The 18,086-nt window shown below is 40.9% G+C and overlaps 3 protein-coding genes across 4 annotated transcripts; 1 reads left to right on the top strand and 2 right to left on the bottom strand.

Moving 5' to 3' along the window:
• Positions 1–485: 485 nt before the first annotated feature.
• On the bottom strand, positions 486–3,178 carry acbd7 (acyl-CoA binding domain containing 7). The gene is made up of 5 exons (XM_012818131.3): positions 3,054–3,178; positions 2,435–2,543; positions 1,403–1,520; positions 1,263–1,325; positions 486–790 (listed from the first exon to the last, which is right to left on the bottom strand). The coding sequence occupies exons 2-5, from the start codon at positions 2,444–2,446 to the stop codon at positions 717–719; spliced, it is 267 nt and encodes an 88-aa protein (XP_012673585.1). The 5' UTR covers positions 2,447–2,543; positions 3,054–3,178; the 3' UTR covers positions 486–716.
• An 85-nt stretch (positions 3,179–3,263) lies between these two features.
• On the top strand, positions 3,264–5,332 carry rpp38 (ribonuclease P/MRP 38 subunit). The gene is made up of 2 exons (XM_012818174.3): positions 3,264–3,637; positions 4,251–5,332. The coding sequence occupies exon 2, from the start codon at positions 4,277–4,279 to the stop codon at positions 5,084–5,086; it is 810 nt and encodes a 269-aa protein (XP_012673628.1). The 5' UTR covers positions 3,264–3,637; positions 4,251–4,276; the 3' UTR covers positions 5,087–5,332.
• On the bottom strand, positions 5,146–17,817 carry nmt2 (N-myristoyltransferase 2). Of its 2 annotated transcripts, none has more exons than XM_012818149.3 (12): positions 17,622–17,817; positions 16,236–16,353; positions 15,739–15,883; positions 14,540–14,658; positions 13,591–13,682; positions 12,844–12,960; positions 12,492–12,662; positions 10,272–10,380; positions 9,562–9,732; positions 7,883–8,050; positions 7,427–7,564; positions 5,146–6,934 (listed from the first exon to the last, which is right to left on the bottom strand). In XM_012818149.3, the coding sequence occupies exons 1-12, from the start codon at positions 17,732–17,734 to the stop codon at positions 6,914–6,916; spliced, it is 1,482 nt and encodes a 493-aa protein (XP_012673603.1). In that variant the 5' UTR covers positions 17,735–17,817; the 3' UTR covers positions 5,146–6,913. The 2 variants fall into 2 exon arrangements, with proteins under 2 accessions (XP_012673603.1, XP_012673602.1); XM_012818148.2 differs by having other exon boundaries at positions 15,739–15,886; positions 17,622–17,814.
• Positions 17,818–18,086: the final 269 nt, after the last annotated feature.

Below are 18,086 nucleotides of genomic sequence, written 5' to 3'. Positions count from 1 at the left end.
TCAGGGAGTATCTTGAATATTCAACTGTGTCACTAAACTTTTATACTATTTCCTAGCCTTGGTTTCAGATGTGAACCAATGCTCTTTGACAAGCATCTCATCAGCAAATTACATTTATTTCCTATCATTCTTGCTATGATGTGAGCAATATATTTATACCTTCTATCTCCAAATAAGTACAAGCTCATGGTGATTGGTTGCAATAAGTCTTGATATCTTGTCTGACATTTAAATTTAAAATCCTTTGTTTAACTAGTCTGTCTGTCTTAACTTTGGACCCAATTTTCAGGCTAACACATTCATACCTACACACATACACACACTTTCTTATACATACACACTCACACATCCTACACTGCAAATCCAAAAGTCCCCTCTTGTCTGTCCCTCTAACCCTCTGTCATTCCTTAATAACAACGAAGTATAAAACATGATGAACAAACATGAATTAATATACTCATACACATACAAGACAGACAAACTGCTTCTAAATTAAAAGAATTTATTAAACCAATCAGTTGATCAGTTACATAAACAAATTGTGCATGACTGAAATGATCAGAGACATTTGTGTGCAAGTATTAAAATAAAATGACAGATACATGAAGTCAGGGTTAATGCAACACTGAAAGTAAAAAAGGGAGCCTTCAATAAATGCATTTCTTCTCTATTGCACTTCTTAATTCTAAATGTCACTATACATCAGATTTCTGTCATCACATGCCGTACTTGGCAATGACCTCCTTGGCCAACTTGATGTAAGCAGTCATGGCATCCTCTTTAGACATACCTGAAATAATAATGGAACATAGCTTGAGTGCTGATAAGGATGGTTACTTGCACATCAGCATTTCTTCACAAATGCAGTCATAAGTTAATAAACTCTGATACGATTCAGAAAGAACGCTGCAGGTCTAAAATATGACCTAATGCTTAGAAGTGAATATTCCTAAATGACTAATTATAATTCTCTGACCTTCAGGCAAACACATTAAACTCCTAACACAGAAAATGAGAAACATCACTGAAACAAGAACAGAATGGACAAAAACTGGGGGAAAAAATCCTGTAAAACAAAAACACTGTCCCTACACTGATCTCAACTGGCACCAGTTCTTGTAAATTAGTCAAAGGGTTCTTTTGACAGATAGCTGTGGTAAAGAAAATATAATGCACAACCTTAAAAACCCGGAAAACCAACCAAGAATGAAGGGCATGTCATCCTCATTACGTTTAGATACTGTCCCTGAAATGGCATTTACCTTTCCTGGAATCCCATGCGTCCCATTTGGCTTTCCCCTTCAGGTCCAACATTCCAGGTCTGGCTAAAGACAAAAGAAAGAAAGATTTTAGTATGCTGTGAAGGATCTATCTTTCATCGAATGACTGGGAATGCATTTACCAATGTTTACGTCCCCGACTGTAGCTTGCTTGTAGAGGCCATACATATCCAGAAGCTCCTGGTCCGCTGGCCTGGTCTTGGCTTTCTTTACGTCGTCAGCATGCTGCTCAAATTCTGCCTACAGGAAAGACAAGTTTATCACATCTTCAGAATGGAAGTTTCAAGTGACAAATTTCCCATGCACTATAACAGTCCTTAAGACCCCTTTCTTTGAAACCTAACCCCTTAATGCCTTTTTAGTAAGTTGGCGTGCCAAGTTTAAAACACAAGTCTACTTAACAGTGACCTAAAATTATTTTGTATTTACTTGAAACTGTTTTATAATAATTAGACAATCTGGAGGGCAAATGAGATGCGTTTTGACGGCATAATGTTGAGGAATTTAAAACCGGTATTTCTAATCTCCCTCCCAGGCATTCTGTATGCCTACTGTGTGATGTAACTGACTTTACACACTATTGTTAGATTTAACTTCGACGTGCTTAAATTTCGTATGAATACTCTATGCTCTCTCACATAGGAAATTGCATGATTTCATCCCAGGTCACTACAAAGTCCGCGTTGCTCAACAACTTCAGCCGGTGCTGCTGATGAAATGCGCGTGCACATGAACATCGTGCGAACGAACCGTCCGTAATCACCACACAGTCAACGTTATTTGTTTCTAATAAAGGGTATATCTAAAAGCATCGTTGAATTGTGAAACGCAATCAAAATTAGGGTTGTGCAATGTGGCAACTGGTTATGCCTATTTTCTTGTTTTTGCTGACAATACTGCATGCTTCAACTGTGATTCAAATGAGGTTTAACCTACGTAATCTGGTTCCTCTGTGAATTATTTATAGTCTATTCTCTCATGACCAACTGCTACACTGACATATAGACTATTACACTACTAGATAAGATATCTGAAATATTAAATTACAGTATATAAATAGGCCACGGGGTTCTGGCGCGTAGAAGCTTAACCTAGACATCACCCAACGCAGGTGTCAGTTAACGATACCGATCAGCATAGAGTTATAGCATTACCTGCAAAGACATTTTCCTCCGTTTTTCTTTCGGCTGGTTCTTCTCTCAACCTTTGTCCCTCTGCAGATGAATACAGCCTCACAATAATACTCAACCAGGCTTCTGAGCGCTGCAGGGGAGGAAAGTGAAATCTGATTGGTTGGAATAGATCCAACGGGCAGTTCCAGCCATTGAAGCTATTCTGTAATGGGGCAATGGCACCATTCCGGGACAGAATATTTCTCTGGGAACGCCAAAGAGTGTGAACTCAAAGGCTCCCAATTAGTTCGCAGACTTTACTTGCAACACCATAACCCTTAACTGGCAGCATATGTGAAAGGACAGTTAACTGTTAGGCTACTTATCGTTAAATTTGACTGACAGAAACTACCCAGTTTACTGCTGTAAATTTAAAATACTATAAACTGTAATCATTAACATTAATATGACATAGCCTATCTAGCGATATCATATCTAGCGATATATCTATACTGCTATGTCGCAACAGTTAGCTATCAAGTTAGATAGATACCGTTAGCAGATATGTAATAGCTAAAATAGGATAAAGGTAACTATACATCTCAGACGTCTAAAACATTGCTGCTTACCCTTAGACTCAGTTAGTAGTTAGTTTACTTACTGTGATAAACATATGTTTCTGACACTAACGGTAGTTTTTGGTTGTCACTGTGTGCATATCTGTCATTGGGACCGTTACCGTAATGAATATATGAACTTCCGTTCACGCGACTCTCTGTACATGGCTCTGGTTAATGTGACCAGACGTTTCCGGGGACAGTCCATGTTTTTCGTTTACAAAGATAAAAACATTACACTGTTTTGGAGGTGTTTACGTGTCTGAACTGAAAATGTCCCCGGAATTTGTCACAGAAATCTGGTCACCTTAGGACGGTTAACAGCCTTCAGCAAGTACCGTTACACTGTTGTGTAGAATGTTGTAAATTGAATGTTCTAAAAAATAGCTGGATCCATCAAATATATTTATATTGTTATTTTAAAATCTTACATGGTTGACGAAATCATTATTTTATTAGAATGTTCGGAACGACCCTACCGAAGGGTAAATGTTGCTAGGACACTGGCTGGAACATAAGTCTGTTAAAAGCCGGTTGTTCCAGGGGGAAGGAATAAATTGGCGAATTTCAGACAATGGCGGCGCCCTGACACCATGCCTGACGCTCGATAAACAGCATTTCTGAACCGGTAAGTGACTTGTTATCTTAGTTAGTAAACATAAAAAGTGTGCGTCTAGTGGTAAAACTGTTTTCCATGTTAAAAGAGCTCTGAATTTATTAATTCTGGGGAACAAATCTTGACATACCATGATAAGCCTGCCTAGCAGTTGAGATGGCTTGTTAGCTATGTTAACAGTGTACGTTACATATCTAATCATAGCTGCCAATTCATGGTGAATTAATGGTCATATTAACAACGCAGGGGAAACGCTAACGTAAGCTGCATAGCTAGCCGTGTTAAATGAAGAATGTAATGCATATAAAAAGTAATACAACATCTGTAACCACTAAAATAGCTAATATCTCCAAACAAACTACAGGCTTTCAAACACAGTGCCATTTAACTTAATTCTTTAGCCAGGTAGCGGTTTTTTCAGCTACAATACAAATGTCAACAGAATGTACGGTAGCCCCAGATTCAAAACTGTGTTGGAAACGATGTGAAACTAGCGAGACTAGCAAGGCACGCCATGACAACACACGCATGCTGGGAGGTGCTGAGCTCAGACTTTGGCTTTACAGTAAAGACTTAACTGATATTGCAGAGTGCCTATTTGACAATTATTCTCTCATTTTTGCAGCACACACATTAAAAAGATTGGCGAGAATGGCAACACAAACGAAAGCAGGCAAGAAATCAAAGAAGAAACCCATTCCCGTGAAGACTTCCCTCAACAGTCCATTTGAGTATCGCTGGAGTCCTCTGAACAGTGACCAAATGCACTTCATTCTCGATACCTTAAAAGGTATAATCTCAGAAATTGGTCTCCAAAAGAGGGAAGTGAAGGTCTTTCGAACATGGGGAAATAGAAAGAAATTGAAAAAACAGGAGGAAGACAAAGAACCTTCACCCGAAAAAATGGATGTTCAGCCTGTGTCTGCTCAGACCTCTAAGCAAGGCTGGACGGACGTCGCCGTGAGGAAGCAACTAGCCATCGGCATAAACGAGGTCACCAAGGGACTGGAAAGGAATGAGCTGTGCCTCGTGCTTGTGTGCAACTCGGTCAAACCCAAACACATGACACAGCACCTAATCCCATTGAGTAAAACCCGTTTCGTGCCAGCCTGCCAGGTGCCAAGATTGAGTGAAAACCTTGCTGGCGTCATGGGGCTGAAATGCGTCCTGGCCCTCGGATTTAAGCGTGAAGCTCCAGCGTTCACAGACACCGTGGCAGCCATAGTGCCCAAGGTCCCATCGTTAGATGTCCCTTGGCTACCTACACCTGCAGTGGACTCTAGGGACGGCTATGAGGAGGAGGAAGTGGAGGGGGAACAGGCAAGAGGACAAAAACGTAAACTTGAAGAAACTCCTAGGAGCCCAGTCCTGTCCTCCTCTTGTTTACAACCTCTGAAAGTAAAGAGGATTGTTCCAAATCCCTCTAAAATTCGCAAACCTAAAAAGAAGAAATTGAAGTAGAAAACTTGAACAGGACTTGAGAGACTGGAGACACTGAAAGAAAATCACACACCATGTAATTTAGTCTCATAATTTGGATGAATTTATTTTCAGTCAAATCCATGCTGGTATAATTCACTGTGTACTATATTTAAAACAATTCCCATAGTTGGATGATCGTCATGTACTCATGGTGCTGGTAAATTTTCAATTTCTTAAACAACTTGCGATGGAGCTCAATAAAAATATTGTTTTCAGAAAGAGAAAGCTGAGCATTTCAAAACTACACATTTTATATTAAAAAAAGAAAACCTCTCAAATAAGGCAAGTACTTTGGGTGTTGTCATAGCGGCTCCAATTTCTGGGCATTCATACCACAACACGTACAAACATGGCTCATGTGCATGCGCATACAACCAGGCTTCAGAATAGCATCCCAGAGCAATACGACATCTGCAGGGTGCTTCTATTGCGAGATATTACAACAACAGTACCGCAGACACTTGGATCATCTGGTTGGATTGTTTAGACGTTTTGACACGGTTCGATTTCACAGAGAGAAAAAAAAAAAAAAAAAATCGCCAGAAACCATTTTTAAAGCAAGTCATGTTGAGAAGCCCTTGGGTAGTGCAAGGGTTGTCGTTTTTGTTTTGACTAAATCTGTGGTAATCCATGCTTTTTTTTGTCACCCATGAACATTCCTCAAATGAAACGTAAGAATTCACAATGTGATGGCTTTTAAAACAATCACTGTTTCTGTGTGAAGGAGAATGGCTGTGCACCACGTGCTGGATTCTCCTCACCATATCAGAACAAGTGGGTACCTTTTCAAACATCTATTTGTCTTGTTCTTGATTTTATTCTAAAATAAAAAAGGACAAATACTGCCAGGAAATGAATTAAAACATACCATAACTTAAACAGAAAATACTATCAGCATCGTCAGGAATATGTATGTAGTGAGGATATTCTACCTGCAAGCTTCCCCTGCTAAATTATAATTTAAACAGGTCTAGAACATTGTCTCCTCACAACCCAAACACTCCAAACGTACACAGCAAAATTACATAAAAAAAACAACCCAAAACATGAAAGTAAAACAACGCACCACAGAGCAATCTGTTCATTTATGTTTAGGTTGTGCTTCAAAAATGCAAAATACATTCTTCCTTGGAAATACCCACATTACCTCCCACCCCCATTAGTCGTCACCCCACCCCACCCCACCCCCAATTCAAACAATAGAGGCTCTGATTGGGGAAAAGAAATCACAAAAACAAACTGGATTGTAACCATTCCCCTCCCGCCCCACATAACAACGGATAATAAATATCTGCCAGTAACTGTACAGAGTTCTAAATGTTTTGTCAAACACTGATGCACCTTAACTGTACAAAATAATCAAACAAACAAACAAAAAAAATAACAATGTCATACACAACTCCCTCCAATGAATTGTGTGTGCAGGTAGACCACGGTATTATGATAATAAGCATGAAAATGCACTGAATGGATGGCGTTTGTGTATGTATGTTTGTGCACAGTTGACGGGAGTTAAAATTGTGAACTGTATGTAGTCGTGATGGAGAGAGATCTTGTTTTTGTATGAGCCACTTTGACATGGATGGTGCCATTCACATTCAGGATAACGAGGAGGAGAGAGCGCCCTCAGGTGGTGATCACAAGAGCAGCTTAAAAGTCTTAGCGTTCAGTTTTGACAGGTTTGGGTTTCTCGTCGTCTTTTTTTTTAATTATTTTTTTAATTTTAAAGTTTTGTTCCTGAGGACTACCTCAACGTCCAGATCAGATGGAGAGGTGGGAGTGGCCCTCTGAGTGAGTGTGGCGTCTTTACTGTAGAACAAGTCCAACCTGAGGAGAATGAGACAGACAGCAGACACAAGGTTACATGATGACCGCCAAAGCAGCAGAGAGCCATCAACTGACCAGGGGGTTAATGTAATTGAATGCCACACGAGGTTGGAGTTCCGAAAAAAGGAAAACTCGAGTGGTTTGAGGTACTCAGAGAGACGATGCTATGTTGACGCTAGGCTGACATAATGGGATACTCAATGTAAAATACATGTTAATGCTAATCAATCATTTTACTGCCATTTAGGTTTAAGTCTATGCAGTTTAATTGATGCATCTAGGAAGCTTCTCTATTTAAAAGGATTACCATCAGCAAAAAATGTTTTTTCCCCCAGACTAAGCGATCTGCTTCCCTTCAAGTTCCTTCCACTAATGCACTTTATTGTAGCACAGAAGCTAGACATAACAAGTGGAGTCTCCTAGTGGAGCTTCTCAGTCTCCTAATGTCCTAGATCAATGGTTTCACTACCATATCCATTAGAACCACCTCACCTTATCTGGCTCCATTGGTGGGCACTTCCAGTTGTAGAGATAATACTGCAGATTGCCATCTCCAATGCCAAACTTGAGCTTCTCCAGGAAGGTCTTGTTCTCCATTAGGTCCAGAGCATTGAACACATCAAAGCCTTTCTACTCAACAGAAGCAGAAAAATACAAATGAGTTCCACCAACTTTTGTGTGACAGAAAACATTTTTGATAATATTTTATATATTATTGTGTTTTCATATTATGAATTTACTGTTACAGGAGGATATACATTCATGTCGCACATCAACAATTGACCATTTACAGAAGATGCACCGTCTTTAACACCCTATTGGCAAGACCTCTAAAACTGTGCTCAGGATTCATAGATCTCCCGGTCTCCATTTCTGGTTAAGCCTTAAAAGCCTGCTCACACTTACATATTCATTATCGTTATCTACGAAGGTCCCAGTGCGGCTTACCAGTTTGGCCAGTATGAGAGCATCGTTCATCAGGTCGATGAGGGGAGTCTGTGTGTGGACGCTGTAGAAGGAGTAAGCTGCCTTGAGAGACTTGTGCTGTGGGTGGTGCATTACTGTAGAGGGGAGGGTGTAGAAACTGGTCAAGTCTGTCAGAACGCCACCAGGACTCTGTGGGTGGGGGGGAGGGGGGGGAGCGCAAAAGGATTATTTTTAGTGCTGTCAAACGATTAAAATATTTAATCGCGCTTAATCGCATTTATGTCAAAGTTAACTCAAAATGAATCGCGATTAATCGCAAATTTGTATCTATTCTAAATGTCCCTTCGTTTATTATTTGTTTTCAATCTTTTTTTTTATTTGAATGCCCTTATCAACATGGAAAAGTGGATTGGCTTGCTTTATGCAAATGTTTTATTTTATTGAAAACCAACATTGCCAAACAGGGCGGTACAAAATAAAATTATAAAGTGCACATTTCAGGTAAACAAGGACTCAGCCTATAGTGCAGTTAAACCATGGCTTAATATTTTCTTTTTTTCAAGTTTGCTGGGAACATAGCAGTCAGGCCTCTTATTTCAGAAACAATGAACCGTAACAGTTAGGTTACCAATAAAAGGTAAGCCTACTACTTCTTTGCTTTCAGCCAGCTGCCTGTTGACATTTTCAGACAACAGTGAAGCTCGCTTCTTTTAAAAGTAAACTTTCCATTCAGAAGCTTTTTATCATCCATTTCGCCGTATTGCGCTCACCATTCACTCAAACCGTAATGTTAGCCTACTACAGAGTTTGCAAGGCCAAAAAGAATGTTAATCTAAAAAAAAAAACTCGCGTTAATCTCGCGATAAAAAAATGTACGGCGTTAAAATGGGTTTGCGTTAACGCCGTTAATAACGCGTTAAACTGACAGCACTAATTATTTTACATACAATCTTATATTTACAAGAGCGAGAGATTCATGTGGTGATATGAAAAGTTGTTGAGACGTTGCTGCGCCGATAAAAAGCAGGAACATTTGGCCCCCATCTCCTTCGAGGTAGTCACCTTGTACAGCGATACGCCCCTCTCAGGTGCTCCTGCCATGCTTGGGACGCTCCCTGGAAGCCCCACTCTTAAAGCGTATCCAGCACCATCTGCAATGCGCTTTGGATCTCCTCCACTGTGTCAAAACAGTGACCCTTCAGCTTGAACTTCATCTTGGGGAAGAGGAAGAGGTCGCAGGGTGGTGGAGAGCGACAATCGTGTTAAATTCACGCTCCAAGCGTGGCAGAACTGGGAGTGGTGGGTCACCGCACAAGGTGATAACCTTGACCTTGCAGCCAAATTTAAATCGGGTATGGTTTTTGCTTTTTAATGGCGCATTGTCTGTAGTTTTTGATCGCACCTCGTATTTTACTACATAAGGTTTTGATATGAAAGGTAATTTGGAGTTTTTTTTATGCGTTAGCCTTAGGTCTAGTCTGGTCAGGAATAGGTTACACAAAACCGTGGTGTATTATGGGCAGAGCACTGATCATAAGACATTTAAAGGCGAAATGTCTCCATTTACACCGCCCCATCCCTGGTCACTAGTGAACACCACAGACGAACCAAAATCCATTGAATAAGAAAGTGGGATCAGCTGACTAGCACATCAGATTTGACCCCCACTGAAATTCTGCTATATGTATCGGCACGTTTACCTCCACTACGAATGTGTCGATGATGTTGTCTTGTGGCAAGAACCAGTGGTGCACCTCTTCCTCTCGCATGACTGGCCTCAGGTGGAACTGACTCAGGTGCTTCAGCAGGAGAGAAGTCACCTGAGGCACGTCCGCCTCCGTCATGTGCCTCAGACCAGGGGTGCGCGTGCTCTGGAGGAAAGAAAGATGATGATGAGGACAACAGGCCGAAAATGTTGAGAATGTTCCAAGCACAGAAGAGTTGAACTGACATGAGCAACGTTCAACACTTCCTGCTTTGCTGGGACACCATGAAGACACTTACTACTGTGACCGTTCCGGTACTATTCAGTATTCAAGGCATGAACGCATCATGCATGTTTGTTAATTTCCTCCTCAACATGCATGTTTGTTTATTTCCTCCTCTGCACAGACCACCCAGTGTCGAAACAAAGAACATAATAGTGCACTGTACTAAGATTCTTTAGTATGCATTATACACTTTGTAGAGGCTACAGCTGCTTTTTAACCTTGGCTGCTAAACATATGGAAGTCAATGAAGAGAGGGCAATGGCAACACAACACATTAGTGTGTGTGGTAAGTCATGGAATTCCAGAATTCCTTAATGTTTTACAAATTTTAGAGCTGTTGTGACAACCATGGATGATAGTGTCACACTTGTGTTACTGACACCACCCCTATGTACAGGTGTGTGTGTGTGTATACTCACATCTGGAAGTCTGTATAACTTCATAGTTCTCTGTAACGTCATGTTTCTGCTTAGGTGAGAGAACTTCACCTCCACTAGCTTCCTGGGGTTCAAAGAACGATGCCAGTATCTGCAAAACATATACACACAAAGTTATCAATTTTGTAAAAATGATATGTTTCATGTCATAATTTCCATGGCAACAGGCACTGTATTGTTAGTGGACTAGGACAGAGTTGTATACCACTGTGTACATGAGTGGGGTCTGTATACGTAGTTAGAGTAGTTTCAAAATTCACAAATGTACATTTATTTACAGACTAATGAAAATGCATTTCACTCCAACATCCCTGCACTTATTTGTGGATTTCTGAAACCTTTCCTGACGCTGCTTGATTCACAAAAGCATCTGTTTCAAGAAAAGACATTCTCTGCAGCTTATCAGATGTCACTTATAATTTTAGCCAATCACATGAACGTAAATCCCGGGGTATGACTAAAATTGACCACACTGCAATACATCTGCGCAGTGTCCAGCTATGTGGACTACTACACCATAATGACATGGCATACAACTGATTACACAAAGTATACTGTAGAGTTGGGGTGAGGTCCAAAAGTCTGAGACCTTAACCACTGGGTAACTCAATTTATTTATTATTTGAGCTATGTAACAGATTTAATAATTTGTTATTCTTCCATATATCCTGTCCAGCAGTTTTCAACATGCACTGGAAAACAGGCCGATTTTTTTTTTGAGAAATAAAGGTTTATATCTAAATTTTTTTAATCCAGCACAGATATGTCCTTTGTGAGATGATTGATACTAGGGCTGAACGATTAATTGCATTTGCGATTTAATCGCGATATGATAGAACGCGATTTTCTAACCGCAACGTTCGCGATTAAAAAACGTGGTATAAAAAAAAAAAAAAAGTTTTTTTTTTTTTTTTTTTTAAGATGGTACATTTTGCACACAGTGTTTAAAAAGTGCATGCCTAGTGTTTATACTTAAAATGACTTTTTTAAAATGACTTAAATGCACAGTGGCAAAGTCACCGATTTGTTGTTCTCGTTTCTGTAATGAGCAGTTAAATAAAAATGTAAAATGTGGGAAAGAATATTTTACACTAAATGTATCTAATATTGTGTTATTGTGCATATTTAAATCATTCATTACGTTTTGTTGGGGGAAAAAAGAAAAAAAAAAATCGCATATTAAATCGCAATCGCAATATTTTGGTAAAAAATCGCAATTAGATTATTTTCCCAAATCGTTCAGCCCTAATTGATACTGTTGCAGTTTGCGGGCTTAATTTGTTGATAGCTAATGTTTGATAATGCCTCAAAGACAATTAACATTAAACTAGTTAAACACCATATAGTGATGCAAAGCCTATTTTTAAAGTGTCATGTTAGTCCAACTCAATCGCAAAGATTCCCAAAGATGGACATTCAAGTCATTTCTGGCTAACGTAACTAGTGACTGATGCCTGTCTATTTTGTGTTTAATTTACCGGTGGTTTTAGTAACACCTAAAACAGATGGAACAGTGTGATTCACCCAGGCCTGTTATGTTGAAAAATAGAAAAATCTATTGTCTGAAGTCTTTCTGTCTAACTTATTTAATTTTTCTCTGTGTTGACTACCTGTTATTTAATACAAGCCTAGATAATCGATAGTATGCTACATTAGCTTATAAATTGGGCTGGAATTAGAATTTGTGACTTTCAACATAACTTTGTGAAAATGTTTAGTTTGTACAGATGAAGTATTGTGTTTTAACACAAACTAGCATATGGTCTGAAGTTACTGGGTGAAATAAACCCATCTGTTGGGATTCGGTCAACCCAACATTGTTGTTACAAAAGTAATGTTAACCAATTTGGATGGACTAGATTGACCCAGCATTGGGTTGGTCCTAATTACCCAGCAGCTGTGTTAAAATAACAACCAATTTTGGTTTAGTGTGCCTCTACTTCAGGAAAGCAACCTGCTTGAGATCGCAGGTCGGATGATTGAACATGCTTGAACTACGAATATTTGAAAGAATGGCCAATCATGTATGACAAGGGGTTAAACAAGATAACTACTTGGGCAGCTACCAGACACCATTGAAACATGGATTCTTCTTTGTGTAATCAGTTGTATGCAGATGTCTGTTATGGTGTAGTAGAGCACAGTGCATTTATTAATGAAGTAGAAAGTTGTGTGTGTGTGTGTGTGTAAGACAGACTTTACCTGCATGTGGATACAGGTTTAGGCAAAACAACACCAGCAGTGTACACAGCCTGGAATATTCCCTCCAGGTTCACCCGGCGTGTGATCTCACGGATGAGCACTGGAGCTACCCGCTTCGAGCGCAACTTTTTATGCACACACAAAAAATTGATCTCCACCATCCCCTTTAACCTGGGGGGAAAAAAAAAGAAAAAAAAGAGGTTTTGGTACACATATATTAGTGGGTTGGAAGTGATGGTCAATAATTATAATATTATAATAATCAGTTAATAATTATACCTCTATTGCCTGTGGGAATGGCAATCCTTTTAAAAATGTGAGAGGCATAATGTGATTGGACGAGTAAACTCACGTGTCGTAGATGTGAATATCAGCAGGGATGGCGCTGATGAAGCCAACCAGCTTCTTATTGGAGGAGACCCTCACCCCGCAGTGCCACTGCGTGAGCCAGCCGGGGGGCCGCAACGCCCTGATGGAGAGACACAACAAGAGAAGGATGGAGAAATGGGTGGGAGACGGGGGGAGGGGTGAATGCCACCGAACCCAAAACAGAGGAGTGAGTAGAGGAAGACATCGAAGCGAGGAAGGAGAGAACGCAGTGAGTGAGAAGGTGGCAGGAAAGACAAAGTGATGAACACAGAGAAAAACTGTTTAGACAGCAGTCAAATCTCATACAGTCACTTCTTGTCTCCTCAGAGCTGTGGCAGACTATCCGGGTCTAACAAAAGCTACGCCACTTCAATCACAAAAGAGAAAAAGCCACGTGAGGAACACAGACATGCTAAATTTAAGCGTATCTGGCATGTTACTAAATATAAACCTGCTGATCTATTAATGGTGTCGTTAATTAGGGCAGACTGAGGTAAAGAATACTGAATCACATGAAGATGGCTACATTTCTCCAAAGTGTGTCAGAAACAGCTAGCTAGAGGTTGAGGGGGGGGGGGGGGGGGGTTGCTGAGAAGAAGAGAACAAGCACACAACACAACTATTTAATGTACTGACAAGACCAGGTGTATGGACAGACTATACAGATATCAGTCCTCCCATTGTAATTAATTAAGCATACAGCATTTATTTTCCCTGAATGCACTCTTACCATTTCAAAAAGTTAGGGGAGTAGTCGAATCGGAACATGTTATCATCGTCCTCTACGTAGTTCTCATTCAGCAAGGTATACAACTCCTTCAGCTGGGAGAGAGACAGAGAGTGTTACTGAATTCTTCATCCTTCTTTAGAAGCATTCCAGGCAACATGGTTCTTTATGTACTATATGACAAGTTAGCCTGGTGTTACCCTTCCACAAATTCACTTCCATGGTAACTCTTGATATGGATTATTTTGGGTTAGGGGCATAGACCAATTAGCCTGGTATAACCAGACAAATTCACTTTGTGAATAGATTGGGTCTGGCCACTCTTCATTGGGGATTGTTTCCAGTCGTTGCATCCTAATGGCTGTAGACTAATTTTTAAAATCACTGGACCAGCCTTTATCCAATCGGCATTGACCAGTATGGGTTCGCTATACTTCCTACTTCACCACTAATTCATCACCACCACTAGCCTTTGTCCACACCCCGTTGGCCCTAAGGAAACAATGTATGAATGATGAATGAATGTACAAATTCTTCTTGCTGCAGCTTCAATTCTTTGATGCTTGCTAGTGTTGCTACTACTATTTGTATCGCTTCATCTAGTTCTAGGCGGGCGAAGCCAAACCAGATTCCACTGAAAGCCAGTGGATCAGTGTGGTGAACATATATAAGCAAGCTGACATTGATTTTTTTTTTTCTGATTTGATTTGGTAAAACTGAAAAAAATTGATTGACCTCTTCGAATTGTTGAAACAAAGTGCTTCCTGTTCATAAACACCTAAAGCCCTCGCTAAAGCTCGTGGGTTGGGGCTCAGTAGAAATGTCAATCAAGGGGTTGCTACACAACATTCTCCAGCAAAAACTGGGGAAATATGGAAATACACAGACAGGGAATACTAAACAACCCCCCCTTCCACCAGCAGAGGGCGCCCACACAGACACACTCTCTCACCACTTCACTGTTGCTCAGGTCCAGCGTGTCCCACATGAAGCCCTGTGGGAGGGAGTATGGCTCCTGTCTGATGTTCTCCTTATCCGGCTCGATGGGCCCGTGGGTTGTCACCACCTCGTCTGTGAACACACCACAAAGCAACTCATAATTCAGTTAGGTGCCCTCTTACTGCCCATACATAGTACACACACATAGTATATATATACACACACACACATACACGCATGCATCCATACATACATGCATACACATTCATACTTACAGACATACATACATACATATACATTCATACATACATACATACATACATACATACATAGTACATGTATATATACACATATACTGTACATACATAGTACACATACATACATACATACATACATCCATAGTACATAGTCCCTGTATACACATATACATACAAACATACATTGTATATGTATACATGTACTTACACATTAGCGCTATAAGCCAAGGGGCGGTGCTGGTGGTACTGCAGAGGACAAATGCATTTGGGGGGGGGGGGGGGGTGGCACTAATGCTGTTGAAATGTCACTGAACATACTGTTGCAACCAGACTGACAGGTTTGAGACGGGACTAAACTGAGTACTATAGTGTGATTGTGATGTCTGGTCACACCTGAGGATGCAAGTTTGGTCTAGCAGTAGTCGAGGGTTGCATCTTGTCTTTTTGCTCCTCTCCTATGTGAAATTGAATTCAAAGTTAAAATGCCCTCGTATTGCCCCTACACCTGCTGACCACAGCAAACTCAAAGTTAGGGTTGTTAGGGTGCAATGATTCGTGTTTTGTGTAAATAGTAACGGGCAGCTATTGGGGGATAAGAGGTAGAATATCAGGGTCCTTGATAGGGGATAGCAGGGAATCCAATGTTGTTACATCCCAGCAATAGCCTGGGTTTCTTAGGCTACAGGTTTAAGGTTAGAGTTAAGAGGCTTGGGGCATTTATTTCATTGTCATTGTCATTGTACAGAAAAACAGCTCACAGAACTTGGATAGGAATGGACTGGATCTACACTTACCCTTACTGGGTTGTGGATTAAGAACTATGGACTAACTAACTAATTAACTGCACAGCTAAGTTTCGACTTTAAAACTCACTCTTCTAGTCCACCGTAGCTGTTACCCAGTTCTTGCCCGAACAAGGAAAAGGACTCATGACTGGGTGCAAAGGGGCACTCACTGAGTTTAGGGACAGGTTGTGTGTCCCAGAACTGGTACTTGTGCTTGCTGGCCTCATCGATGTTCTTGGCCGGGCCTTGGCAGGTGCTCAGTAGCTCCATGGCCCTCTGGATGTCCTGCAGCTTCTGCATGGGGATGGCTGGGTTCTGCTGTAGAGATCATGTATGTGAGTGTTAGTGTGTTTCTAACCCTCTAAAATTGTCCAGCAAGTTTGATAGGATGTTAAGATGATTTGACCTAGTATGACTTCTTGTGTGTTTGTGTGGCAAATATGTTTGTAAACATATGTAAATATGTTTACAAGGTATTGGGGAGTGTGTATCTGTGTGCCTTCTTCGTCCTTGGGCTTCATCAGAGTGTGTATGTGTGCATGCTTCTTATCTAGGCTTCATCAGAAAAAAAAAGGACAATCTGGATGTCCTTAACTGTCAACATACAATTTCAGAAGCCTAAAAAAACAAAAAGGCCAGATGCGAGCATCTTTTTTGTTTGTTTCACCTTGATCTCTTGTGAGTCAGAAGCGGAATCTGATTTAGCTCCCCCCGAGCTTGGCTTTTCTTTCTTCCTCTTCTGTTTCTTCTTCTTCTTTTTGGCTCCCATGTCACCCCCAGGGCTCCTGACAGGCGCGTGCAAACGTGCACACACACACCCAGTCAACCGGAGAGACAAAAAGAATGCGAGAGGGCACAACCATTTTAATGACACTACTAATTGCCTTAATAATGATCAGATTCAGGTTAGGTTCCACAAACAATGTATTTACCAACCAACCGTTGGGCAGCCCATTTTACATTATATGGGCACTTGCACATCATTCTGTTAGTTCAATTAAGAGACATTCAAAATTGGAAATTATGTTTATCTGTTCAAACCAAGCGTTAACAATGAAATATGAGGGGGGAAATGCATACAAAGAGTATTATACATTGAAAGTACATTTCACTTAAATGTAAACCGATTAAAAGTTACCGATATTATAATAATCAATCCCTTGATATGAGTCTAACGTTATAACATCCATCTGATACGGTAGCAATGTGCCAGACGACCTGCACGGCAACACGACGCGCTTTTAAGGTTAATAATTAATGTTGCTACAGGTCAAACAGCACTAAAATACGATACTCTAGGCACGTGTTTATTTGGTATTGTTAAACCAGTGGGTGCGTAACTTAGCAGGCTTCAGAGATGCAAAACTCCGAAACAGCTCTGGTCTGCCTGACGACAAGCAATGATTAAAAGGAGACTGTCATTTCCGTTAGCCTCACTGAAACTAACGCTGGTTTGATGTTAGCTGTATGATGCTTTGTTTGCCAAGTCACCGGCAGATTGCACTGACTATCATAATTTATCGTTAGTCATAAATAACCTTTCGCTACTAGAAGGATTCAAAACAAAAGGCTTCTTTTAGTATTGCGCCGCCACTACCACTAAACAATCGTGACAAACACTACGGCTTCTTGTATAGCTTGCAAGGGACCAGCTAGCCACCTAGCACAATTTCACCCTTTCATTCAGATGCTGTCAGAGCTAGGCTAGCTAACGGTACCTCACGTTTCAGGGATGCGTCGCTAATAAACAGATAACCAACCAGCTTGCTACCCTGAAGCCTTGACGTTCCTACGCTCTTTGTGAAACTGTGACACTGACAGGTGTAGGTCTGCAAAGGCCACTGTATAACAAGCAGGGCAGCTAATTTGTTAGAAGCTGGGTATCTTACTAGTACACTGAATGGATTGCACAGCCGACTTAGCTGGCTAGCCATAACTGTTGTTACACTGCCCGCATGCACCGCCTGGTCGCATCCCTGTGTGGCTGCTTGTCAGGAGCTCCACAAGCTGCTCGTGATGTTCTATGCAGGATCATTTTTCTTACTAAACTTACCCTTGCATATGTTCATTTTCTTCCTCGTTGTCTCCATCTATCCCGCATGTGTCCTGGTCATCTAATTCCAAGCTCTGCTGGCTGGCTGCGGATTCGCTATCCTCCGCCATCATGGATGAAAGTATTGGGAGGAAAAAAACTGCTGGCTAGCCGGCTGCCCAGCTAGCTAGTGATACAGGAGATCAGTGCAAATCACAAAGAGTGCATAACTGCGCCCTCTTCTGTTCGATTTTGTGGGTAGCAAGCAGTATCACGTTGACGCCACTGCCTGCAAATTGTCTGGAATGGACGTGCGCGACATCCAAGGCGTCACTTGCTACTACACAAAACAGGCTGTGCTGCTCATTCTCTCGCCTTTTAAACCTACGATTAACGCGAATGCAATGTCTGTAGCTTTCTGTTACATGTTGCAGACATGTTAATGCACATTTTCTATCATTTGTATAGGCAAAAAGTTTGTTTGTA

The sequence above is a fragment of the Clupea harengus genome, chromosome 11, assembly GCF_900700415.2.
Source record: "Clupea harengus chromosome 11, Ch_v2.0.2, whole genome shotgun sequence".
Taxonomy (NCBI): Eukaryota; Metazoa; Chordata; class Actinopteri; order Clupeiformes; family Clupeidae; genus Clupea; species Clupea harengus.
The sequence above is the reverse complement of the archived record's forward strand: the minus strand, read 5'-3'. Positions and strand labels throughout refer to the sequence as shown.

Excerpts from the sequence above, each read along its gene's own strand:
- acbd7 (XM_012818131.3), bottom strand. Across the intron at positions 1,326-1,402 it reads AGTCGGGGACGTAAACATTG|CCAGACCTGGAATGTTGGAC; the intron begins GTAAATGCATTC and ends TTTTGTCTTTAG. Across the intron at positions 791-1,262 it reads CGCATGGGATTCCAGGAAAG|GTATGTCTAAAGAGGATGCC; the intron begins GTAAATGCCATT and ends TTATTATTTCAG.
- rpp38 (XM_012818174.3), top strand. The coding sequence starts at position 4,277 with ATGGCAACACAAACGAAAGCAGGCAAGAAATCAAAGAAGAAACCCATT.
- nmt2 (XM_012818148.2), bottom strand. The coding sequence starts at position 17,734 with ATGATGGCGGAGGATAGCGAATCCGCAGCCAGCCAGCAGAGCTTGGAA. Across the intron at positions 14,659-15,738 it reads ACAACCTGTCCCTAAACTCA|ACGAGGTGGTGACAACCCAC; the intron begins GTGAGTGCCCCT and ends GTGTGTTCACAG. Across the intron at positions 6,935-7,426 it reads CACCAATGGAGCCAGATAAG|GTTGGACTTGTTCTACAGTA; the intron begins GTGAGGTGGTTC and ends CATTCTCCTCAG.